Raw genomic sequence first — 23,771 nt, 5'->3', positions numbered from 1 at the left:
GCTATATTGTCTTATTCTCTTTATACCCTGTTACCTAAGCAAAGTGCAAAGTGAAGCATTACAAGCGAAATGAAGTTATGCGAATGGGCATGACCAACTGCTAGATATGCTGTAAGCTTAAAAGCTTGCTTCTGTTTATTTAATTACAATAAAGCTTGTATTTAAACAATACTCGCAACTTTGCTTACATTTTTATATGCACAAGAACTTTACCTAATTATACTTCATATTATGATTTAATTAAATTGCACAATTCAGTTAATAATTTAGTTAATAAAGTTAGTTAGCACGAACTCACCACTCATAATCTTGTGTAACATAATTTACAGAGTATCTACCGGTCACACAGGCTAGCTGATGACGCAACTTTGTTTTGTTTACAGTTTGTTTTGCCGGTCGCCGCCTGTTGCGCTACAGTTTGGCAAGCATGCATGTCAAACTGTTGCATAAGAGCAATTTAACCGGTTAAGATTTTTGAAACGATAAGCGGCTATCTGTAGATATAAATTGATGGCTTTTGATTTGATTAGCAGAACATTTGAAAATGTTACGCGTAAGTGCAGTTACAAAATTTTTAAATTAAATTCTCAATAATTTGTTCTTTTGCAGTTTTTGTTAGTTACATCTCTTATATTGTTTGTGCCTGCGCAGGTGAGTTACAAACGCAGCAAGCTTTTAAATGCGCTTAAAATTTAACTTTTTACATGTAAAAATTATCAAAACGCAGGCAGCAAAGCTGAGCGAATGCGCGCAGTTTGAGCCCACTGTGCTGGTGCACGGTGGTGCGGGTAATATAGCAGATGCCAAAGTGCCTTTTGCCAAGCTAGGCGTCAAGCACGCCGCTAGGCGTGGCTATGAGGCACTGCAGCAAACAGGCAGCGTGCTGGATGCCGTGGAACAGGCAGTGAATGCTTTAGAAGAAGATGGCAACTTTAATGCTGGCTATGGCGCTGTGCTCAATTGGGATGGTGATGTGGAAATGGATGCAGCTATAATGCATGGCGGCAATCTTTCCGCAGGCTGTGTATCGCTAGCACGCGACATTGTGCATCCCATAAGCCTGGCCAGATGCATTATGGAGACTACACGTCATCAGTACATAGCAGGTGAAGGTGCTATGCATATAGCGCAACAACAAGGCTTCGATATACTAAGCAAAGGTGCGCTGGTTACTGAGGCAGCCAAGAAGTCATTGGCGGACTTTAAGGCAAGCTTAAATGGCTCGCGTGCGGATATGCTGTATGGCTCGCCAGGCACAGTGGGCGCTGTGGCACTGGATGCATGTGGCAATGTAGCGGCTGCCACTTCAACGGGTGGCATTACGGGCAAGCTGCCTGGACGCATAGGCGACTCACCGCTATTGGGCGCTGGCACTTATGCTGACAATGAAACAGGCGCTGTGTCTGCCACAGGACATGGCGAGACTATAATGCGTTTTAATGTCGTCTCCCGCATGCTGGCCTTGGTGCAACATGGCAACTGTAGCATGCAACAGGCAGCGCAGCAAGTGCTGCAGCAGATGAGCGCACGCTTTGAGCAGACGGCTGGCATTATAGGCATTGATCACTTTGGACAGTTGGGCATTTACTTTACATCCAAGCGCATGTCCTGGGCCTATCAACGCGGCGAGGAACTACACTTTGGCGTTGATAAAGACGAAGATGAAGTAGAAATAGTGGGCGAGCCACGCGTGGCCAACAATTAGAATAATTGCAATTGCTTACATAACCATTTACTTAAAATTTATAAAAGTACTGAGCGCAGTCAGCTTGCTTAAACATATAAATTAAATGCTTTGCTTGCATAGCAGGCTGAGATAATCACAGCAGCCACAAATGGCAAACAGACGCTTTGACGCAGGCAACGTTTCTATAAAGAATCCCAAGGCCTGTGTGCATTTTAGTTCGTGCTCATTGACACGCAGTTGCAGCAGCTGCTTTAGCTGCTCCTGCTCCGCTGCGTGTTCAAACTGTATGCCACAGGCGCATGTATATAACGCCTTAGCTTTGAGACGCTGTAATGGTTGAATCAAGCAAACAGGACACAGCAGCGGCTCGGCCTCGCCGGACTCTGTGTAAAGGGTCTCCACATGCTGCTCCTGCAACGCATACCATTCGTTTATGTCAGCCAGCAGCTCCTCAAAGATGTGTGCTTCCAACTCCAAGTCTTTATCCATATCTTTTAGCTCTTGGCGCAAGATTTCATTTAGCTCCGACTGCGATTTGAAGTCTAGTCAGCATAAAAATATCATTTACATAAATTCGCTTACCAGCTGCACTTGGCGATTGCCATCCGCACTATGCTTGCGTGCATTTATTATACGTATGCGACATTTCTGCAAATAAATTAGAAAATATACTATAAATCTACGAGATATACTCTTTACCTCACGCAGTAAATCGCGCAACTTGGGTGTACCCAAACGCTGCTGCCTGGCTACACTTTGAGCATGTCGCTTCTGCTCTACGCTTGTATTATATACAGGGCTCTCCGGACACTGCATTTTTGTCAACAGTTCAAATTAATTTACAACAGTTTAGCATAACACAAAGCAAAACACGAAAATTGGGCGCGCAGCCTAACGAAATAAACAGCTGTTATTAATCGATACATGATTTAGTATTTTATCGTTTAGCATTACAGCTGTTTAATTCGCGCTTTTGCAACACTACCACACAGGGTTGCTTTGCTAAATTTTTTGACAGATGCAACATGGCGTGTATCGAACTTCCGCTCTTTCTTTCCCTTTCTTTTACCAACGTGCGGAGTGTTTAGTAAAAGGTTAGTGTCGACTTTTTCAAATTTTCATAACAAAAACAGTGCTAAATGTTACCAATTTGTGATTTAAACAGATGCCAGCCCCGGCCGCTAAGAAACCAGCAGCTAAAAAGCTGCCCGCTGTGCCGGAATCCAAGCTGAAATTCAGCAAGAAACAAATCAGCAAACGTGCGTCTGAGACGAAACGTCGCTTGAAGCGTGCCGCCGTCGTTGCTCTGCGCAAGAAGGAGAATCTGGTGCGTGCTGAGAAGTACCAAAACGAGTACATCAAGGCTGACCAGCGTGAAATTAAGCTGCGTCGTCTGGCCAAGAGCCGCAACCAATTCTACGTGCCCGCTGAAGCCAAATTGGCTTTCGTCGTGCGTATTCGTGGGTGAGTAAAAATTCCAGCCGTCGGCAAACTCGCTTTGAGTTATGAAAATAACATGACTTGTTGTTGCCTTGCAGTATCAACAAGGTCGCACCTAAGGTACGTAAGGTCCTGCAGCTGTTCCGTCTGCGCCAGATCAACAATGGCGTGTTCATCAAGCTGAACAAGGCTACCATCAACATGCTGCGCATTGCTGAGCCCTACATCACCTGGGGTTATCCCAATCTCAAGTCGGTGCGCGAGCTCATCTATAAGCGCGGTTATGTCAAGCACAACCGTCAGCGTGTGCCAATCAGCGATAACTTTGTGATCGAGCGTAAAATGCGCAAGGCACACAGCATTCAGTGCGTTGAGGATATGGTCCATGAGATCTTCACCGTGGGTCCCAACTTCAAGTATGCCTCCAACTTCCTGTGGCCGTTCAAACTGAACACACCCACTGGTGGCTGGCGCAAGAAGGCCAATCACTACGTCAACGGTGGTGACTTTGGTAACCGCGAGGACAAGATCAACAGACTGCTGCGCAAGATGGTCTAAGTCAAGAGCGATGTTATTAGTATAAAACAACAACAATAACGGTCTGGCAACAGCGAAAGAAATAAATTTCAATTCTTTTTTTAAAGTACCAATCTGCCGTTAAGAAGTGCAAGTGTTTTTAATTTAATGGGCAGATTTTGAAATTGGATTTTGGATATACTCTTATCATTTTATAGATAATCTACATGGACTATAGGATACATCTGTTATGAAATAAGAACGTATCGTATGATGTATTCCTTGAGAAGTCTTCTAAGGCTGAATGGACCGTTTGAGTTGAATGTTGAAGTTAATGAATTCGATTAGACAGCTAAAATACATAGGTTCATGTGCTTAAAATTGTATGAGAAAGACTCGATTATCAAGAACAATGAAAGATTTTTTTATTCTATGTACTTGTTCTCCATTTTGTCCACCTCTTTGGCAATTAACGGAAAAAGAATCCATTTATCAAGACAGTCGGGCATCCTCTAAAGTTTCGAAGAGCACTACTCTCTTATGACACCTGCCGGCTGCTGAAAGGAATTTCCCTTTAACACGTTGATAACAACATGATATAAAAATATTAAGGGTTCAATAAATAAAATAAATTCAATAAGATGGCAAATGTGAAAATTTAAAGATACAATTCATAGATAAAATTAATAATAAAACTATAACTATGCTCAGCGATCGATAAATCGATAAATATATTTAAATTGAATGTAGGGTTCATTTAAATAAAACATTAAGAGTTACTGATTTTGAAACATTTTTAAGAACGTACATTAATGTTTTGTAGAGCGAATAATTATTTAAATTATATGAAATAAAATTATCGATTAGTTTAAGAATAATTTAGCTGAATACGTATTTTAATTACTGCAAATTATGTATATCTTTAGTTTTATCGAAAGCTTTAATTTTTGCCGCATTTACATCGATATTTCGCGCGCTTTTTCGCACTTTTTAAGTAAACAGACCTGTAAATTTGCAAAATGCCAAATAGTCCTACTAAAGAGCAAGCTCATGCTAATCCTGACGAGCAACAATATTTGGATTTGGTCAGTCGGATTATAGAGCGTGGTGTACAACGCGATGATCGCACTAATGTGGGCACGCTCTCCATATTCGGCGCACAAATGCGTTTTGACATTAGGAATTCGTTTCCGCTGCTGACCACCAAAAAGGTATTTGTACGCGGCATTATCGAGGAGCTTTTGTGGTTTGTTAAAGGCCAGACCAATGCCAAGTTGCTGCAGGCAAAGAACGTGCGCATTTGGGATGCCAACAGCAATCGTGAGTTTCTTGATAAATGCGGCTTTGTGGACCGTGAGGAAGGTGATTTGGGTCCCGTGTATGGTTTCCAGTGGCGTCACTTTGGTGCGGAGTATCGCACCTGTAATGATGAATACAGCGGCCAAGGCATTGATCAGCTCCAGGAGGTTATTAATACCTTGCGCAAGAATCCAACTGATCGTCGCATCATAATGTCCGCCTGGAATCCCATTGATATACCCAAAATGGCACTGCCGCCTTGCCACTGCCTGGTGCAGTTCTATGTGGCCAATGGTGAACTCTCCTGTCAGCTTTATCAACGCAGCGCCGACATGGGTCTGGGCGTTCCCTTCAACATTGCATCCTATGCGTTTCTTACCTATATGATAGCCCATGTCACGGGCTTGAAGACAGGCGACTTTATCCATACGCTTGGCGATGCTCATGTCTATAAGAATCATGTGGAGCCATTGAGAGAACAGCTCAAACGTGTGCCGAAGTCATTCCCCAAACTTCAAATTGTGGGCGAGGTTAAGAATATTGAGGACTTTACCTATGAGCACTTCAAGATAGAAGATTACGACCCAGCGCCTGTCATTAAAATGGATATGGCCGTTTAAAAGTTTTAATAAACAGCTATACACACTATTTAATCCAATTAAGCTGTCTTTTTTCGTTATTCCATCTAGCCCTAAGGGAAACTCTTGTTTGCCATTAATATTTATTTTATTTAATTAAATGTACACGCAAACGTACATGCAATTTTGAAATATGGAATCCAAAGGGTTTTCAGCCTTTTGAAAAGCATACGTTTGTATGAGCGTTTTCAAAATGGTCAAAGACTATAAATTAATTTTAAAAGGATGCCGTTTTAAAAGGAAAACATTGTATTGCTAATATACCATACAATATACGCGCCTTTCAGCTGGCAGTGTGAAAGTTTACATATTCTCATGAGACACATACGAAATTTTTTGAAAATTTTTCTTTTTTCAGTCCAATCAAATGCTAATTTTACAACAAAAACATACGAAGTCCAATACAAAAAAATGTACAAATAAAAATATTGTTAGTCAATTTGTGTATAAACAGCATCCTTCATTATACGAAATTTGGCAATTGTCCCGATCAATTGTTGTCAAACACTTTGCATGCACTAACGTTAATATGCTCCTTTAGCCTGTATTGTGTGTGGGTGTGAATAAATTTGAATGTGTGGGTGTCTGTGTGCGACGGTTTGGCGCTTTTATTGGTGTGTGGTGGTTACATGTATGTTCTGGACCAGACGCTGTCCCCAATATTCCTCCAAATTGAATGGCTTGAAGTTTTTCAATTGATTGTCAGATTCATTACAGTATATAACAGGTGTGCCCTGCTCGTTCACCTTGAAAAGAAGACAAAAATTAAATTAGTTATGCCAAACTAATCAAGCGTTATGTGCTGTATGCTTAGTGGTTGTGGTTTATGGGCACGGACTCTAAATAAATTTTTAATGTCCCGGCCAGGCACCATCAAGTTTCCGAAAGGTCTAGCCGAGCTCCAATTGTATTTTATTTTTATATTTATTTTCACTTAATCACTCGATATGACTTTTCGTCATTTTGCATGACGAAAAGTCCACATCCCGGGGATTTATGATGAAGACACAAGTCGGACATTAAACCCGAATTAATAAAGAAAACTAACTGAATAAATTAACCCATAGTTCACGATTAGGCGATTGTTTACTAAATAAGTACTCTCGATCAGTAAAATTTTAGTAGTCCTTTCCACTTACTTTGTTCCAAGCTTCACGTATATATAAAATCAATTCATCATGCTGGGATATGGGCAAATTTTGATGCTGCTGCTGCTGCTGCGGCTGATTTTGTTGCGACACTGCAGATGCATATAGCGAACTGTTATTTGTTGTTGCCGCATTATTGATGCTATTATTGGAATATTGTGAGCTGTGTGATGCATTTGAGGATGCCGCCGATGAGTTTGAATTATTATGATGATGATGGTGATTATGTGGGCCATTACCACCGCTGCCCTGGCGTCGTATATAGGCATAGCGTCTGCAACATAAATATAAATAATATATGTCAATCTATTATTCACATACACTCGCACACACACATTCGCATGAGCATAGGCAAACGCATACAGAAGCACACGCTGTGTGTTTACTTTTTTCAATTAGTATGCGTCAGCTAAGGCGTTAAATTCAACATATCCCTTTGTTTTCGCCAAAGAACTTACCCATTATTGCGTTCCATTTTGTTTGCGGCGTTTAATTTAGTTATTTCTCTTGCTGTTTGCGCTCAATTATCAGTAAAAACCACAATGTAAATTAGTGTTTTCTTCTTTTCCTTGTTTCTCAATAAAACTACTTGTGAAAAGTAACGAGTGAAATGAGATGAGAAACTATCGATGCTTTTAGTAACGAGTCGATTTTAAGCATTGGCCTACTGTTATCGTCTTTAACGAAATTTAAAACCATTTTTGTTATTGCTTTTAGTTTCAGATTTTATTTTTATTTTATGAAATGCATAACATATATACTTTGTTCAACTTTGTTAATAATAAATTTAAAAAATAGATGCGCATACATAGTATTTTGTACATACATTGTAAAAAGGAAATTTAGAGAGTAATCAGCATGTAAAAAATTGGTTTACAAAAGAATTACAATAAAGTAATAGTATAGTACAAAGTTTATAAACTATAAACACTTGTAATCATTTAAATGTTTTACCATAAGAATAAGATTACTGAGCATTCTTAAAACACAACACAATGGTTATCAATTATCAATCTTGTTGATAATATGATTCTCATCTCATATGTACTATTTCTGATAATTAAACTACTACGTATGTCTTTAAAACAATAAAATGCACATTTGCTTCCATACAGACATATAACATTTTTTGGCAGCACCTGGGAGATTTACAGTAGGGGTACAGATAGAGATTGTTTGGACTTGAAGTAACTTAACTATTTCTATGTTCAAGTGCTGCAATTACACAAAAAACGTTTAGATTTTGTGCCAACATTTTTAAAACTATTTGATCTGTCAGTATTTGTACAGTCAAGTAAACAACAAGTTATTTTGGACACTAACGAAATTACAATACAGTAGTGCTGTAAATAGATCTTTCATTTTATACAATTTGTTAAAACTGGAATTATAAAATCTTCATAAAAATAAAATGCTTGAACAGTCTTTAATATAAAAAAACCTAGTGTACGAGAGTCTAATAAAATTAAATCAGTTTAAAAATATTAAAAAATTGCATATTTTTCAAAATATTTACACATTAATAAAAAACTTAATCAATTCAACATACTTTAAAAAATGTCAAGTAAATGAATTGCACATAAAATTGTCTAGATTTCATTAGAATTTCTTAAATTGGTAATAGATTCTTGAAAATTGACAATGATTCACGAATGAATGATTCATTTACAGCACTTGAGCGAGACATCTAGTATTTAGCTTAGGGAACACTTTACAATTTCATTAATTAATGATGCTTTGAGCCAGGCATTCAAAGAAAACACCTTGGATGGTTTTTACATACAGTTTACAGATCATCGTCGCCAATGCCCTCGAACGCTTCGTTGCGCACCGAGGCAGCTGCAGTCTCATCGTTGCGGAAGAAAACAGCCGCAAAGGTACGTGCCGTGGTTAGCTTATGTTGCTGCTTGGAGCATTGAGCTAAAAATTTAACAGGCGGCGTGCTGTGATGCAGCGCTGAGGAAGAGCTGCTAGTGGCTGAATTAGTGCTGGGCGTGGAGGAGCTGGATTCAGAGATGCCAGTAGAAGTGCTTGCCTCCGACTCTGACTGCTGTTCCCGTTCGCATTCCTTTTCACTAAGCAGCAACTCATCCACCATGGCCTGCAGTGAGACAGACATGACCATGGCCTGGTCACTGGAAATTGTAATCCAACGCAGCGTTTGCTTGTTCATCAGATACTCAAAGCTCAGCTGTAGCTGCGAGGGCTGATCCCGCGACTCGAATGTATTATGCATGGCAATGACGCGCCAACAACGCATGCGGCGCACACGAAATTTCGTTTCATATATCTTGGGACCTCGGTCCGTGCGTAGACTTAGCTCGCCATTGCCTATGATGATCGTCGCTTTGGTTCCTGCCTGTGGATAATCCACTTGTGCTGTACCAAACTGCAAGCAGCCATAGGAGGGTAGCTGACGCACAAGCTCCAGATAGGGCAAAGGACCCGATTGCAGCTGTATTGCGCGCAGCTCATGCCGCATCTCTGGCGCGCAGATGATCCATTCACGTGACACATCAGCAAGCGTTTGTTGATAAAGCAAATTAAGAGCCACTTGATTGGGCAAGAGCTTGGCATCGTAGCGCGCATTCCAGTAGCAGGTGCGCAGTAACAATTGGCAGGGCTGCATATGCAGGCGTGTTATAAATGGAGCCTCAAAGTCCATAAGGCGACGCAATAGCAGCTGTTGATCCTCTTCTTCGCGCATGAGATAGAGACAAAAATATTGCGTTAGCTCATCGGGCAGATCTAGTGCACGTGTAACGCACTGCAGCAGTGAGCTGGCATTCTGCTGCACATGACAATTGACCAGCAATTGCCCACCGGTGCCGTTGCCACCGCCGCCGCTGTAGACCTGCACTTGTAGCTGCTGCAGTTGCTCCTCACTGCTGATATTTCCCTCCGCCAGCGCTGTGTCCAGCTGAGCGCGCTGCAAGAACTGCTGGAGATAGGGCAAACGTGCTATGCGCGCATCCTGTCCAATTATTTGCAGATAGTGCTCCAACGCCGCGCGTCTTGTCTCTATTTGGCTGCTGCTTAGCGGCAGTAGTTTTTTGGGTGGAAATGTTGGAAGCGGTGCGTCAGCTCGACGTCTACGCAATTGTTCATGCAGCGCATGCAATTGTTTATAGCGCAAACAACAATGATAGTTGCCATTTATGTAGATATTGAACACTGTATAAGTGGGCGAGGCGCCGCCCACACTGTTGTTGCCATCAGCATATGTCTCCTGTGTATCTGGTATTGAGAAATGCATTGTTGTTGCTGCCGTTGTTATATTTTATTTGTTTGTTGCACTAATTGCGCCTCATTGACGTCAATCAGCCTTTAGTTGGCTGATTTGTCACAATAGCGTTCCTCTTTTTACATAGATTAAAGTTTACTTAATTAAACAATTGCCAGCAGCAGCGACATCTCTACCAATCAGATCAGCCAGTTTAGCCATTTTCTCGCCAACTTTAACGTTTTTGTAAGTACTTTTTAATATTGCAGCTAACAGTAATTTTAGAGTTTAATGAATGCAAAATTATTTTAGTGCAAACTGTGCTAAGGCTAAAACATAGGTCTATTGAAATTTGCCCATCAGACATTTTAATTCTCTCTGAAATTGACAGCACTGCTTTGAGTAACAGAAGTATCGATGCTTGGGATTTTATCCGACTGGATAATCCGACAAGCGTAACTGCGCATACAAAACAAAGTGAAAAATATAATTGAAGTGTAAACAGCACAGGTGTAGAATTTTCATCCATACTGGCTAAAGAGCCTTAATCTAAAAATTTCTTAGAGCAACAACAGCTTGCACGTACCTTAAAAATAAATTGCAGTAAACGTTATAAAACAAAAATATCAACATGACAATTTTGGCGAAGTTAACGGGCAAAGAGAGCAAAGATCAGGAGAAGGTGCCATTGCCCTTGCACCTAAACGATGAGGCTATTATGCATCACGGCTCGCTAATCAGCGTAAGTGTTATTTCAATGAAAATATAGTTATTTTGCGCAATCAGTTTGCCTTGTCCTTGTCCTAGGCGACAGTTATACATATCCTTTGTCCTTCGTCCAACAACACCCCTCCCTTGGAGCCACAAGTTTTATTTTCGTGTGACTGTGTGGGTTGCTGGGGCGTAATATATGCACGTTGTGTGTATCTGTATCCGTGCTTCTCGCTCTCGCTGAGCAGCATGCATATTTATTGATTTTTCCGTGCTGAAATTCCCAATGTCCTTGCACTCTTTTTTTCCCATTCCTCGTTTTGAGGCCAATCAAATGTGTTGGCATTGCACAAGCTCCACATTCCTTGACAAACACACGCCCCACTTCACACGCAGACACCAATTTAAATTGCTCTCTATGTGTGTGTGTGCATACATGTAAATTGTAAATTGAGTGCATTACACACATGTACATGGGTTTTATCTGTTCTGGTATTTCCAGAAACCTTATACAGCTAGGGCTTCTAGGGGAGGAAATGTAAACCTATGAGTAACAACAATAGAGAAACTATTTATAGTATATAAAGCGATACTAACTATAATCAGTAAACATTTATTTTTAATTTTAAATGCAAATGGAAATGCAAAGCTCATGCGCTTGCTTGCAGTTTATTCATTTTTCCTGACTAATAATTTTGCGCTCGATAAAATATTGTTGACGTGTGTGCTTCTAGTGCAAATAGCGCTTCATTTTCTTCATTTCGCAGTTGTAAATTTTAGACTTTGCAATTCAGCGATAAACACACACATACATACACACTCCAATATGTGAAAGAAAATACAAAGCATAAAGAATAATCTTCGTCAGGTTCGCAAGTTAAGCAAGAATGCAACAAATATCAGCGTATATAAATAATTAAAACTAAGAGACAGCCAAGTATTATATACCATACATTAGTTCACAGGGGTATACAATAATTTGTATGTTTATTGATAAGAGTAATAAAAAATTTGTTATGAACAAGTTGGGGGCACAATTCGCGCAGTGTATATTTGTTTCTTAATTTTATTGTTGTTTTTAGATAAGAAATCAATTAACAAAGAGTGTGAAATTGTAGCCAGTATTGTATGCAAGCAAAAATAAAATTCTAAGAATAAAGCAATTTTTCTTTAAAATGTATTTTATTTTACTGTTAGCATACTGCAATTTAAGACTTTTATACCATAACATAAGAAGTTCTTATTAAATCCAGAACTTGTTCTTAATTAGATTTATGAAAGTTATATTGAATTCGAATTTACCAGAATTTCCTCCTTTTTATTGTAAGTTTTATTTAGATAGTTATAAGTTATAAATAAACACAAAGTAGAGCTGTTATTGTTTTGCTGTTATTTTGTTTTCTTTAAAACTATTTATAAATTCATTAATAACAATTTTGATTCATTGATTAAAAGCTCACATCTGTTTTTTTGTATATTTGAACCCGCAGCCCAAAGTAGCTTACAGCGATGCGGATACAGAGTCCATGGTCTTTAATCGGCCCCAGTACAATTGCCTTAAGTCATTTCTGCTATTCCTTATTGCCGTAATTGTGATGCTAATGGGCGTGCTGGGCGGATGGGCAATCTACAGACTTTATGCACCCAATCATGCCAGCATGCGCTATCATGCACTCTGCGATATTCCCTACGATGAGAACTCGGTTGAGTTGCCACGTTTCTATGCCCGCAACGATGATGCCTTCACCCTCAACTGGCGCACATTGCTGGAGGGTACTCCCAGCAATGCGGTGGGCTTTGATGAGGTGGTGGACAAGAATTTCTTCAGGGAAGAAATCGAACTGGACGGCAGTGATGATGAGAGCTTTGCCAAGGTCGATGTGCCCGACTTTAAGGATGGACGTCGCGGTCGCTTCATGCATGACTTCAAAGAGAACCAATCTGCTATTATAGATACCACCACCAATCGTTGCTTCATTATGCCTTTGGACCGCGATACTACATTGCCGCCCAGCAGCTTTGTTGATCTCATGCAAAAGATGGCCTCCGGCTACTACAACATTGATACGGAGCGTGTGCGTCACAACCTGCGTGTCAAGACGCCACGCATAACTGATCTCTCACTCATCTCAGAGCGCATTGCCAATGAGTGCTATGACATGAAGGTCTACATGATGGAGAAATTTCGTTTCGGGCGGTAAGTCAAAGCTACAACACGCTTGTTATTTATACTAACTGTGCATTATTTTTGTAGTGTCCAAGCGCTCCGCTGATCCTCTACCGGATGCTGGCAAGTTTGCCGAGTTCATGGGCAAGGGCTTGGTGGAATACGATCTGGCCAACATTGCTGAAGTGGAGGCCTACGAGGCACAGGAGGCTGCTCAGGCTGCCCAGGCCGCTTGAGTTCAAATTCAGAAGCCACAAAACATATTTTAAATACTATCAAACAAACAAACAAGAGAAAGACAACATATTAACAAACATATAGCATTGATTTATGTATGTATATGTTCTATCTACTGTAACAATGAAACTGCGGGCGTAAGGCTCGCATTTTTTTGTAGTCTGTAGCTTGCAAAAGTAACACGCTTATAAATCAATCGTACGCACGTTTTTAAGGAAGCGTTGCGAAGCGTTAACAAATAACAGATATATAAACCTTAGATCCATTTAAGAATTGTACCTTAAAACTGACGAAAATTGTGACAAATACAAGTTGAGCCTAGAGCAGGTTGACAGAATATTATGGTTATGGTTATGGCTGGATATAATCTCCATTGTAAATGTAACGAGCGAACAGATTAATCTGCAAACTAGCTCCCACTCCCACACACACTCTCAAAATCAATGCATACAATTCCAAGTACATATTTTATATAATATACTCTTTAAACCAAACTCTATTAGCTAATGCATGCCCGTGCTAAAATTTATTGTATAGAAATGGAATCGAAAAAACAAATACAAAATACAAACGCTATTTACATTGAACAGTTACAAACATTAAAATTAATATCAATGTTCTTTAAACGATTTAAATGTATAAAAAAAACAAGAATTTGTGATCTTTAAACAACGACTATATTTATCTTTTCTTATATAAATGGTTTACATAAAGCTATGGTATGATCTACGCCATAGGCGACTTTTAGCACTTTGCCATTTATGGCCGCTTTGAAGGGGAAAAACTGATCTTTTTTGTGGCCCAAGCCCAAGTGGCCAAAGCGATTCTTGCCCCACATAAATAAATCGCCATCCGAATTAATGGCGCCCATATGAAACACACCGCAGCCTATGGACACTACAGTAGCCTCATTGCTAAAATCATTGCGTCCAAACAGAGGCGGCAACAAATGCTGTGGGCGCGAGGTTTGCTCCACATACGGACCAAAGCCCAGTATGCCAAAGCCCCAAGTGTAGACCAGTCCCTCACTATTTAGAGCTATGCAAAAGGAACCGCCAGCAGCTACATCCTTAATGCGACCCATGCCCTTGGTAAGCGTCAGTGCTTTAGGTGTATTTATCTGCGTGGCAGCTTCGGCTGAATCATCCAGCTGTCCATACTCAGAGTTGCCCCAGCCAAATGCATCGCCGTGCTCATTTAATGCTAAAACACAGTCAGACGAACAGGCCAGACGCACTATGCGCTCCTTTTGAATGTCACCAGCAAGCAGCTTGATTTCGCCTGCTGTTTGGTAATGGCCTTGACCTGTCTGCCCATCCGCACCCCAGCCACAGCTATAGACGCGACCTAGTTTTGTTAAAAACATAGTATGGTCCTGTCCACACTCCACATGCACAATTTCATCCTCTTCCCCGCAGATGCTCGCCTGCGGTATTCTATGTATTAAGGAGCTGCTGCTATAGCGTTCATCCTCTATAATTTCACGTCCACATTGACCATAGGAATTGTTTCCCATGGTAAAGACTGTGCCATTGCGTGTAACCACAACGAGATGTGCTCTGCCCGCCGACATGCTGCGCACTTGCATATCCTCATCGCTCTCGCCTGCCACGCGCGGCAATTTGATGGCTGTGGGGTAGATGATAACATCCAGATTGGCTGGATCTTTCGGATTGCCTTTGACTTGAAAACCAAGCTGTGAGTCTGTATTGAGTCCGCTGCCAAAGAGCGTTTCACCATCTGAGCGCTTTACGGCGTAAGCTGTGAATCCATAGCCGGCAGTCACATCGGTTATATCATTGTTGTTCGAGAACTGCAGCCGCGTGGGATGATGCACCATTTCTGTATATCGCTCCTGTGCCTTCTTCACATTCGTCTGCAGTCCTAGCGCACCGGTCTCTTGAAAACCCCATACATAAACGCGCGTGGTGTGTGTGCCTGATACCTTGGGCTCATAATCTGCAAGGCAAACTCGTTAACGCTACATGCAGGTTTAAGAATTAAACATTAGTTGCCTTTGATTTTACTCTGATCCTGTGACAGTACACTCCGCTTTGCTTTCGTCGTATACTGCCGCGCCAGTCGAGCAGGCGTTGCTCTCAATCCTTGCCACATTTAATTTAACAATTAAGGTAAACAAACGTAGAACAATTATTCAATAAACAGCTGTTATTAACATACCACTAACATTGCTCACATTGCGACATGCAAACAGAACTGTCGCTTTAACAATTTTGTGCTATTTCTAGCAACTTTTAAAAAAATTTGCAATTTTATTTTTTTAAATGCCATATTAGCCACAATTTTAGCAACAATTAGTTCTGGATGTAATAAATGCCATAAATACACTAAAATTTAAATTAATATTTCATAGTTCATAAAAGAGTTAACAGTCCAACTCTACGAAATAATATATGGTTGTTTTGATAGTGGTACATATCTAACCAACTTTTTTAGACGAATAATATTAAAATCAATTTTAACATAACTTTTATCAAATTTTTCCCCCCAAATGTAGCTATTTTTAATTCGGAAATTCCGGCAGCACTGGTTGCAAGGCCCTCAAACGAGTAACGAATCACTGTGAACTAACCAATAGTTACTGAGTACTGTGAACTAACCACAAGTACTGAATTGTATAGAGAGCGACAGGGAAGTTGCTCCGGTAAAATTGCAAATTTTTAATTAATAAACGGGACATATTAGTGGCAAAGTGCTTAATTGGAGTAACTAAACGTGCTGAGCAGCTGGTGTTTTATTAAATTCAAGTGAAAAGTCTATGCTTAGCTCGCATTGTAAACGAGCAACTGGCTGAGCATATAAAACACACACACATACATACGGAGATATACACATAATGTTGTACTTTATGTACGAAATGTATATTTAAATTATTGTGAACGCGTGTGTTTATAAAGTGCAATATTTTATCGGCTGGAAATAATATTCAAGGAAATACAAATACACACATAAATTGTTTGTCGCAAGTGAATTATAAAAAGTGCATTTTATATGAGTGCTGCATAATCAAAGGGCTGGGGCCTTTGGCTGCTGCTAGGAGTTGCCGCCGTCGACGTCGTCGTCGTCAACATCGCCAAAACTTTCGTCTCCGGTAGGTACACACAAAATATACGGCGCTGCTCCTGTGCAGCACAGCTCCTTTGCTTTGTGTTTCACTTTCTCTTACAAAACACACGAGCTGCGCGCGCTCTCTTAAAAATTCTCGCTCGCCGTTTCTCATTTGTTATGTTTGGTTTTCGCCCCCGCCTGTCCTGACTCGTTCGCTCTCATCCACGCACATCTCATCAACAACCACAACAACAACAACAACAACAACACGTAGTGCTCATTAGGTGTTAAAAGAGTTTCCTGTCGCCTTGCCGTCTCTTCACTGCTCATCTGTGGGTGGCTGCGAAAGCAAAACCAACCCCCAACTTTCTCGCTCTTGACTCGTTGCTCGCTCTCAGACAGTTCGTATGGTCGTAGTCCTTTACTGATTTCGGTAACCATGACTGCAATACCGCCCGCTGGCTATATGGGCCAAACAACCACCACGATCCCAACAGCAACGCGCAGTTTTCTACATTGCGCAGTTCCCAAACAAAAAAACACACTCGCACACACACAAAGACAGACAGACAGACACACACACACACACCTCTGCTCCCTTGTTTAATTTTCTTCAGTCGGCAACAAACAAATTTCAAAATCCAGCTGCAGAATATTTCTTTCTAAATCAACTTGTTATGCACTCGACTCGCTGCTCCCTACTCCAGTTGCATTTTATGTATATTGTTTGACATTAATAGATTATGTGTGCCCAACTTCCGAGATCTCTGTGGGCTCTGCTCTGCCCTTTTGCCGATTAGAGAGACAGAGAGAGAGAGAGAGAGAGCAGTGTATTTATGTTTTAAGTGGCTTTGCTTATCGCTTGGAGAACTATTTCCACTGGAAATGGGCACTAAAAATGAATTTGTTGTTTTGTTTTGAAGTGGGTGTCGCATTGAAATGATTAAATCATAAATTTCATAAGTTTTATTCTATTTTTTATTTAATTTGTATGCATTAGCTTGCATTTGAGCAGTCTGTCTAGCTGAATTCTAATCTTTAACAGCTTGTTTTCAATTTGTTTTGAAACATGTTTAGGGCCTTCGAGCTTGGATATGCTTGCTGCGTCTTAAGGCCGTTCAACGGAACGAGCACTAACATTTGCCGCACCTTACGCGCCACCCCCTGCTGCGCCTGCCTCAAACAACTTTCCGCTTCATAAACTAGCTCGTCGCAAGCACGTGCAGAGCTTTAAATTTCTCTTTGACGAACTGTCGTGTCGTCGTTGTTGAAAACTGAACGTAAACAAGACAATGCCCAGCAACAAAACATATTTATGTACATTTCTACAATTGCGACAAAATAGTTGCAGCAATAGTTCAATGGCCAAGGCAAACTCCCATACAGGATTGGGTGGCGGTGGCCTTGCCTGGCCAAGCAAATTCCCCTAGGAATCCCCATAACTTCGCTTGCAGCCAAGTGGAAAGTCATTTGGCAAAACTCTGTCATATGTTTATATTTATAGACACGCATAGTTAAGAAGAATTTCTTATCACTGATGACAAATGTTTATAGCTAAATTGTAGGCGTTGCCCAAACTTGTTGGTTGGCTAATTAGACGACCTTCAACTGTGTGAAGTGGCAGCTTCAAACCTTGCTTGGCTTAAGCCTAAAGCTCTATTGAGTTTTTAATTGTTAGCCATTTGCTTATGGCTCTGGGCTATTGACATTGACTTTGATTTTCAGCCAATCCAAGCCAAGACACATGCCAACGAACTTTCTAGGCCTTAAGCCCATGTCTAGTTCACGTTATTTAAATAAATTTATATATTTCTTTGCATCCGCTGTTTCTTACGTAAACAATTCTCACATTCTCTTTTGGCTCAAAGGCATAAGCCAACAATTTTACAACGTTTTTTCTTTTGTTTGTTTGTTTGTCTAGTTGTCATTTTGCTTGTCTACTTTTCTTTATGCCCTTGCTAAAAAGGTATTATAATTATATTGTGTAATGTGCAGCGAAATTTAATTAAAGTCTGCGAGGTCGCCTAACAAGTTTTAGTTGTAAATAAATCTCATTAATTCCAAGTAATGTTTGTGGAAACTGCAAAGTTGTGCAAAAGTTGAAATTGCAACTTGAGAGAAATCATATGAAATGATCTAAGAAGTGAATATTTTGTTTAGCTTATTAGTGTTAAAAAATTGAGAAAATTTTTAGAAGCCGTAGAAACATAAAAATGTTTAAATAAATTTAAAATTATGCGACTCAACAGTAGAATAAATTCTAAGCAACAACTAAACAATTTTTTTAATGCATTCATTTTTTTCGAATCTCAATTTGAATTACGCTCAGAATAAATGTTTTGATATTGAGTTAATTCTTAAAAATGAATGCATTAAAAAATATCTAAATTCAAGATGAATTTTTCAGTCGATACATTCCTTTTTATAAATAATTCTTAAACATATTCTACCTGGAGTTAACATTTTAGCAAAGTGTATTTATTAGTCGTGTCAGCGCCTCTTTTTCTTTTAGTATATGACCAATACAATTCACAAATCCAAGTCCCGTTTGTGACTCATCGTGCGGTCGCTTGGGCCAGTCCCAGTTTTTAGCCTCAATCTCAGCTGGCGTTTGTCTGTGTGTGTGTGTGTTGAAGTTTTTTTTATACATTTGTTTTTAGAGCAAACTGTTCTTAGGCATATATTTGTATTTGTATTGATTTGGCTGCGGCGCTTTCACCCCAATCAATGAAAATTCATTAATTGCACAAATGTGTCGCTGGCCTGGCTGCTGCCGCGGTCGTCAACAGCAGCAGCTTGTTTTTATTATTTTTGTGTTGTTGTTTTTTGTTTTTTATTGAATTTATTTACGGTTATCAATCTGAATGCTGCTGCCCCCATATTGCTGTTGAGGCAACTTTCGCCTGGCGAGGCACAAGGCGCGATGCGAGGCGATGCGGCCAAGCAACAAATATTTATAGAAATGAATTAAATGGTTTTAACTCAACTCAACTCCACTCTACTCCACTCCACACTCAACTCATCTCATCTCATCTGTCAACTTAAACTCAACTCCTTAATTATATTTTGTACATTTTAGTTTGGTAAGCAATTTGCTTTGCTTTTTGCATTTTGTTTGCTGCTTTCAAAATATAATTTTTAATAATTATGCTACAATTTATGCTTATTTGCTACATATATATTTTTTTCGTCTCTTTTATGTACTTTGTGTTTTTGCATTTTGGCCGCCAATACGTAAACGTTTGATTTGTGCACACACGAGCAGAAAATTTGAAATTGATTTGACAAGTCGCTTGTCGCCAGCAGCTCAGCATGTCCTGTCCTGTTCTGTTAGTTGTCCACACCCCACCCACGCCTATGAACGTTGCTATGACAGCTACCCTAGCAAGCCCACAACAACTGCAACTGCAGCAACAACTCAGCGCTTCTCAAGCTTTTGAGGAGCCAGCACACTGGAATGTTGGAATATCCACCACGATTCGCGCGCCATAATCCCCAAAGCAACAATTCCTCTGGAGCAGCGGCCACAATAAGCAACGTGCCACAATATCCGCCGCAGCTGCCACAACATCAAAACTATCGACCACTGGCACCTGGCTCACCCACACCTGTTCAAAGGCAATCATCGCTATCTCAACAGCAGCAGCAGCAGCAGCAGCAGCAGCAACATCAACGCACTTTGTCCACCGCCTCCAGCTGCAGTGCACAGCACAAAAGTGTGACCTTTGGCAGCGGCTGCACAGCGCCGATTGATTATAACAACGGCAGCAGCAGCGGCAACTCAAATTGCAGTCTCGCCCACAACGCTGCAACACAATCAATGGCGGGCAACATGAAGCACGGTAGGCGCTCGAATTATATCCCCAACTAAACTGTATACTAAACTTTGATTTCTTTCTTTTTTTTTTTTTTTTTTGTATGCAGGCAAATCTCAGGAAGATGTTTGCTACGTTGTAGCCAAATACGATTATGCAGCTCAGGGGGCACAGGAGTTGGATTTGCGTAAAAATGAGCGTTATCTATTGCTGGATGATTCCAAGCATTGGTGGCGTGTCCAGAATAGTCGCAATCAGTCGGGCTATGTGCCCAGCAACTATGTGAAAAAGGAAAAGCCATCGCTTTTCGACAGGTGCGTGTTGCATCTAATGAAAGCAAACAATAACCAAATGCTTGCCCTCAAAGGGGGGGAAATACATGTGCACTGAATTTCGATTGCTTAAATGTTTTATAGTACATGTATCTCTCCCTATCAATCACCCACTAAAGCAAAAAGTTATATCTATATATATATTATATTACAGTATTCTTTTTGTTCTGATTTCAGCAGCCATAAGCAACTAATATATGTATATTTAACAAACTTACTTACTTGCCCACACTTTTATTTAGTTTTTGTATATAAAACTGCTTTTCGGCTTGTTTGATCTTAAAACAAATTCATTTATGCTTGTTTTTCATTTTTATTTCAATAACATTCAAAAATAAAAACATAAAACAAATTGTACTCAACGGCCCCCCACCCAACAAACCCCACTGGAACTACTACTGTCAATTGTTGTGCCCCCCCCAAACAATCACTCACTCTAAGCACTAGCAAACAAAACCCTAACCAATGTTTAAAACATATATTTTATTAAATATAAAGACGTTAACTAAACTGCTTAAATCTCTTTACATGTCTATTGTAGCATCAAGAAGAAGGTTAAAAAGGGCTCCGGCTCGAAGACTTTGCCCAATTGTTCGCCTTCCAGACAAATCGAGAGTCCAACCATGTCGCGCCGCTTGCCACCGGATCCCACTGAGGCCATTGGCACTGCCATCGTCAAGTACAACTATCAGGCTCAGCAGCCCGACGAACTATCGCTGACCAAAGGCACGCGCATTCTCATCTTGGAGAAGTCCAACGATGGCTGGTGGCGTGGCCAGAGCGGCAATGCGGTCGGCTGGTTCCCCAGCAACTACACAACCGAAGATTGTGATAATGATGGCGAGATACACACCTATGCCATGGCGGAAAATGTGCTCGACATTGTGGTAAGTTCCAAGAGGAACTACTATAAACTAAAGTTTCAAAATATATTGGAAAATATTAAGAGATATAGATATGAGACAGATTCTAGCGAATTGATCTTAATGGATCTTAAGCTTAAATCTTAAAGTTTAAATAAACTGAATTTTAAAATTAGTTCAAAAGTGAAACTAGCATGAATATTAAAAAATATTTTGTCAAATGTAGACTTGATAAATATATAGAACTCAATTTTATTTCAATTAATAAAAATATAATATGCATAGCATATCCAATTTATTTATGTAAACACTAACTAACAGTTTAAACTATAAATATTTAAAATAAATTAAAAAGATATAGTATAATTCTATATAATTCAATGAATTAGAAAAATATGGATGATAAATAGTTTCAAATTTATTTCAATAAAAATAAGGTAAAGTGATATATCAAATTATAATTTAATTTAAGGTTAGGTATAATGCTTAGATTATTATGAGTGAGTTCTAAAACAATTTTTTATCTTGCAGGTTGCTTTATACAGCTTTACATCCAACAACGATCAGGAGCTGTCGTTCGAGAAGGGCGATCGTCTGGAAATTGTCGATCGGCCTGCCTCTGATCCGGACTGGTATAAGGCACGCAACAATCAGGGTCAAGTCGGTTTAGTTCCACGCAATTACCTACAAGAGTTGAACGATTACTTGGCCACACCGTATCGCAACACCAGCAACGCTGGCAATGGCAACAACTCAAGCAACGGCGGCGGCGGTGGCGGCGGTGGCGGCAATGCTGCCAACAATGCTGACTCCATGGATCGCCGCAATGAGGGCAACAACAAGACCGGCCAATCCTCACAGCCCATGGAGCGGCCCAATCTAGCGGGCAAGACTTGGTACTACGGCGCCATAACACGCAGCCAATGCGATACGGTACTCAATGGTCATGGACACGATGGAGATTTTCTCATCAGAGACAGTGAGACTAACGTAAGATTGAAATTAAAATTCAGCTGCAGAGCAACTTTTCATACTTTTCTCTCTCTCTCTGAACAGATGGGCGATTATTCAGTTTCGTTGAAAGCGCCGGGACGTAATAAACATTTTCGTGTGCATGTGGAGCAGAATATGTACTGCATTGGACAACGTAAATTCCATTCGCTGGACCAGCTGGTCGATCACTACCAAAGAGCGCCAATTTACACCAACAAACAGGGCGAAAAATTATATTTGGTGCGATCGCTGCCCAAGGCAAACGGCACGTAAATTGTCGTCCGGGTTGAAGTTGCAAATTAGCCGTATAATATTAAACGTAATATACCACATATATATATATATAAATATATATTACATACATACACGAGTACAGCAAGAGTTGCAAAGATATATATCGGCGGCTACTAAATGTGTTTCAGTTGATATTGAATTCATAAACTTTGTGTGTCCAGAAACAAAAAAAACAATGAAATGAAATGAAATAAGACAACAGCAGACTTTTTGTACTTTTATATAAATTATATACACATACATATATGATTAATTAATGCTTAATTAAAACATTGGCTAGCTTACACTTTGATTCAACTATTTTTGTAAACTAACTAAAGATTGCATAGAGCAGCAGCAAATGAATAATTCAAATCAATTCTAGATGTCAACAAGCTATCCTTTAACATATAAACGTAACTCCAATACGAATGAATATGCACATACAAAATACAATATAAAAAAACACATTGTAGTCACGATAGCGACACCCAAACTATATAATATCAGTAGCTGTGTCTCGTCTATTAAATGCAATGCGTGTGCAACAATGCAACAAATTCTATATAGTATATGTATATGTATGTATATGCCTCAAGCGCTTTTAATATACTACATATATGCCAAAATCATACCCGAAACTTTTGTGTATGTAAATATGTAAGCAAGTGGCTCGTCCACTTGCCCCTACTCCAAACATTATATACCATTTATATATATGTATGACAAATGTCTAGGCAGCGCATAGCGAAATTTTAAAGCTTGAGCTAAGAATGAAAAACTGTTTGATTTAATTACACACACACACTAGCATAAGTTATGTCAACTGCTTCAACTGCCCTAAATACTAAACACAACAATAATTTTTTTTTGTTAAAACAAATCAATTATTGACTAAATACAACAACAACAAATAATCTAAAGTATACCACGAATATCTAAAAGAGCAAAACTTGTGCTAGCCGCTTAAATATAAAAATAATCTCAGTACGTAATACTGCGAGATCGAGATCGAGATCGAAAGAGAGTGAACCTATAATGGGGCCCCTATATATTATACATATATGAATTACGTACGCATATAAGCCATACATACTGTACAGTTAAAGTTGCAATGCTAACTAAGCACACTTTTCATATTACAACTTAATTAATATTTAATTCATTACTTATTTATATATAAAGGTTATAAAAGTAGCAAGCAGCCGCCGCAGCGATTCCAGCTTTAATTTTGTTTTATTAATTACTATTATATTTTTGTTTGCCGCATTTTGGCTATTTGATTTGTTTATTGTTTATTTTGTACTATTTAGCTTAAAGAAAAGTGTAAGCAGCAGCAGCAGTAGAAGCCGCAAATTGA

General features: G+C 39.7%; 9 protein-coding genes across 11 annotated transcripts; 5 read left to right on the top strand and 4 right to left on the bottom strand.

Moving 5' to 3' along the window:
- The first annotated feature begins 544 nt into the window (after window positions 1-544).
- On the top strand, window positions 545-1,776 carry LOC108608542 (probable isoaspartyl peptidase/L-asparaginase GA20639). The gene is made up of 3 exons (XM_017999962.2): window positions 545-553; window positions 610-651; window positions 728-1,776. The coding sequence occupies exons 1-3, from the start codon at window positions 545-547 to the stop codon at window positions 1,703-1,705; spliced, it is 1,029 nt and encodes a 342-aa protein (XP_017855451.2). The 3' UTR covers window positions 1,706-1,776.
- A 10-nt stretch (window positions 1,777-1,786) lies between these two features.
- On the bottom strand, window positions 1,787-2,582 carry LOC108594264 (RIP-like protein). The gene is made up of 3 exons (XM_017979390.2): window positions 2,387-2,582; window positions 2,270-2,335; window positions 1,787-2,215 (listed from the first exon to the last, which is right to left on the bottom strand). Exons 1-3 carry the CDS (start codon window positions 2,501-2,503, stop codon window positions 1,787-1,789), a joined length of 612 nt encoding a protein of 203 aa, XP_017834879.2. The 5' UTR covers window positions 2,504-2,582.
- Window positions 2,583-2,722: 140 nt separating this feature from the next.
- Window positions 2,723-3,791, top strand: LOC108594263 (60S ribosomal protein L7). The gene is made up of 3 exons (XM_017979389.2): window positions 2,723-2,781; window positions 2,853-3,151; window positions 3,226-3,791. The coding sequence occupies exons 2-3, from the start codon at window positions 2,853-2,855 to the stop codon at window positions 3,683-3,685; spliced, it is 759 nt and encodes a 252-aa protein (XP_017834878.2). The 5' UTR covers window positions 2,723-2,781; the 3' UTR covers window positions 3,686-3,791.
- Window positions 3,792-4,624: 833 nt separating this feature from the next.
- On the top strand, window positions 4,625-5,573 carry LOC108598170 (thymidylate synthase). The gene has a single exon (XM_017984789.2). The coding sequence runs from the start codon at window positions 4,663-4,665 to the stop codon at window positions 5,560-5,562; it is 900 nt and encodes a 299-aa protein (XP_017840278.1). The 5' UTR covers window positions 4,625-4,662; the 3' UTR covers window positions 5,563-5,573.
- Window positions 5,574-5,649: 76 nt separating this feature from the next.
- On the bottom strand, window positions 5,650-7,332 carry LOC108598181 (putative mediator of RNA polymerase II transcription subunit 15). The gene is made up of 3 exons (XM_017984800.2): window positions 7,187-7,332; window positions 6,720-7,002; window positions 5,650-6,326 (listed from the first exon to the last, which is right to left on the bottom strand). Exons 1-3 carry the CDS (start codon window positions 7,201-7,203, stop codon window positions 6,189-6,191), a joined length of 438 nt encoding a protein of 145 aa, XP_017840289.1. The 5' UTR covers window positions 7,204-7,332; the 3' UTR covers window positions 5,650-6,188.
- A 977-nt stretch (window positions 7,333-8,309) lies between these two features.
- LOC108608170 (sorting nexin-17) lies at window positions 8,310-10,142 on the bottom strand. The gene has a single exon (XM_017999427.2). The coding sequence runs from the start codon at window positions 9,982-9,984 to the stop codon at window positions 8,515-8,517; it is 1,470 nt and encodes a 489-aa protein (XP_017854916.2). The 5' UTR covers window positions 9,985-10,142; the 3' UTR covers window positions 8,310-8,514.
- A 281-nt stretch (window positions 10,143-10,423) lies between these two features.
- On the top strand, window positions 10,424-13,357 carry LOC108608172 (integral membrane protein 2B). Of its 2 annotated transcripts, none has more exons than XM_033293857.1 (3): window positions 10,424-10,693; window positions 12,153-12,849; window positions 12,917-13,357. In XM_033293857.1, exons 1-3 carry the CDS (start codon window positions 10,583-10,585, stop codon window positions 13,063-13,065), a joined length of 957 nt encoding a protein of 318 aa, XP_033149748.1. In that variant the 5' UTR covers window positions 10,424-10,582; the 3' UTR covers window positions 13,066-13,357. The 2 variants fall into 2 exon arrangements, with proteins under 2 accessions (XP_033149748.1, XP_017854919.2); XM_017999430.2 differs by having other exon boundaries at window positions 10,428-10,693; window positions 12,153-12,859.
- Window positions 13,358-13,489: 132 nt separating this feature from the next.
- LOC108608171 (RCC1-like G exchanging factor-like protein) lies at window positions 13,490-15,237 on the bottom strand. The gene is made up of 2 exons (XM_017999428.2): window positions 15,082-15,237; window positions 13,490-15,025 (listed from the first exon to the last, which is right to left on the bottom strand). Exons 1-2 carry the CDS (start codon window positions 15,179-15,181, stop codon window positions 13,758-13,760), a joined length of 1,368 nt encoding a protein of 455 aa, XP_017854917.2. The 5' UTR covers window positions 15,182-15,237; the 3' UTR covers window positions 13,490-13,757.
- A 453-nt stretch (window positions 15,238-15,690) lies between these two features.
- On the top strand, window positions 15,691-22,463 carry LOC108599259 (cytoplasmic protein NCK1). Of its 2 annotated transcripts, XM_017986058.2 has the most exons (5): window positions 19,532-19,977; window positions 20,060-20,264; window positions 20,824-21,169; window positions 21,677-22,135; window positions 22,202-22,463. In XM_017986058.2, the coding sequence occupies exons 1-5, from the start codon at window positions 19,593-19,595 to the stop codon at window positions 22,409-22,411; spliced, it is 1,605 nt and encodes a 534-aa protein (XP_017841547.1). In that variant the 5' UTR covers window positions 19,532-19,592; the 3' UTR covers window positions 22,412-22,463. The 2 variants fall into 2 exon arrangements, with proteins under 2 accessions (XP_033149736.1, XP_017841547.1); XM_033293845.1 differs by lacking the exons at window positions 19,532-19,977; window positions 20,060-20,264 and adding an exon at window positions 15,691-16,178.
- The last annotated feature ends 1,308 nt before the right edge of the window (window positions 22,464-23,771 follow it).

This window comes from Drosophila busckii, chromosome 2L (assembly GCF_011750605.1).
Source record: "Drosophila busckii strain San Diego stock center, stock number 13000-0081.31 chromosome 2L, ASM1175060v1, whole genome shotgun sequence".
Taxonomy (NCBI): Eukaryota; Metazoa; Arthropoda; class Insecta; order Diptera; family Drosophilidae; genus Drosophila; species Drosophila busckii.
The sequence above is the reverse complement of the archived record's forward strand: the minus strand, read 5'-3'. Positions and strand labels throughout refer to the sequence as shown.

Excerpts from the sequence above, each read along its gene's own strand:
- LOC108608542 (XM_017999962.2), top strand. Across the intron at positions 652-727 it reads TATTGTTTGTGCCTGCGCAG|GCAGCAAAGCTGAGCGAATG; the intron begins GTGAGTTACAAA and ends ATCAAAACGCAG.
- LOC108594264 (XM_017979390.2), bottom strand. The coding sequence starts at position 2,503 with ATGCAGTGTCCGGAGAGCCCTGTATATAATACAAGCGTAGAGCAGAAG. Across the intron at positions 2,336-2,386 it reads TGCGCGATTTACTGCGTGAG|AAATGTCGCATACGTATAAT; the intron begins GTAAAGAGTATA and ends ATTTATTTGCAG. Across the intron at positions 2,216-2,269 it reads GCAATCGCCAAGTGCAGCTG|TCGGAGCTAAATGAAATCTT; the intron begins GTAAGCGAATTT and ends TTCAAATCGCAG.
- LOC108594263 (XM_017979389.2), top strand. The coding sequence starts at position 2,853 with ATGCCAGCCCCGGCCGCTAAGAAACCAGCAGCTAAAAAGCTGCCCGCT. Across the intron at positions 3,152-3,225 it reads TTCGTCGTGCGTATTCGTGG|TATCAACAAGGTCGCACCTA; the intron begins GTGAGTAAAAAT and ends GTTGCCTTGCAG.
- LOC108598170 (XM_017984789.2), top strand. The coding sequence starts at position 4,663 with ATGCCAAATAGTCCTACTAAAGAGCAAGCTCATGCTAATCCTGACGAG.
- LOC108598181 (XM_017984800.2), bottom strand. Across the intron at positions 6,327-6,719 it reads TACGTGAAGCTTGGAACAAA|GTGAACGAGCAGGGCACACC; the intron begins GTAAGTGGAAAG and ends CTTCTTTTCAAG.
- LOC108608170 (XM_017999427.2), bottom strand. The coding sequence starts at position 9,984 with ATGCATTTCTCAATACCAGATACACAGGAGACATATGCTGATGGCAAC.
- LOC108608172 (XM_033293857.1), top strand. The coding sequence starts at position 10,583 with ATGACAATTTTGGCGAAGTTAACGGGCAAAGAGAGCAAAGATCAGGAG. Across the intron at positions 10,694-12,152 it reads ATCACGGCTCGCTAATCAGC|CCCAAAGTAGCTTACAGCGA; the intron begins GTAAGTGTTATT and ends TTGAACCCGCAG. Across the intron at positions 12,850-12,916 it reads CTACATGATGGAGAAATTTC|TGTCCAAGCGCTCCGCTGAT; the intron begins GTTTCGGGCGGT and ends TTATTTTTGTAG.
- LOC108608171 (XM_017999428.2), bottom strand. The coding sequence starts at position 15,181 with ATGTGGCAAGGATTGAGAGCAACGCCTGCTCGACTGGCGCGGCAGTAT. Across the intron at positions 15,026-15,081 it reads GGATCAGAGTAAAATCAAAG|ATTATGAGCCCAAGGTATCA; the intron begins GCAACTAATGTT and ends TTTGCCTTGCAG.
- LOC108599259 (XM_017986058.2), top strand. The coding sequence starts at position 19,593 with ATGTTGGAATATCCACCACGATTCGCGCGCCATAATCCCCAAAGCAAC. Across the intron at positions 20,265-20,823 it reads AAGCCATCGCTTTTCGACAG|CATCAAGAAGAAGGTTAAAA; the intron begins GTGCGTGTTGCA and ends TGTCTATTGTAG. Across the intron at positions 22,136-22,201 it reads TCAGAGACAGTGAGACTAAC|ATGGGCGATTATTCAGTTTC; the intron begins GTAAGATTGAAA and ends CTCTCTGAACAG.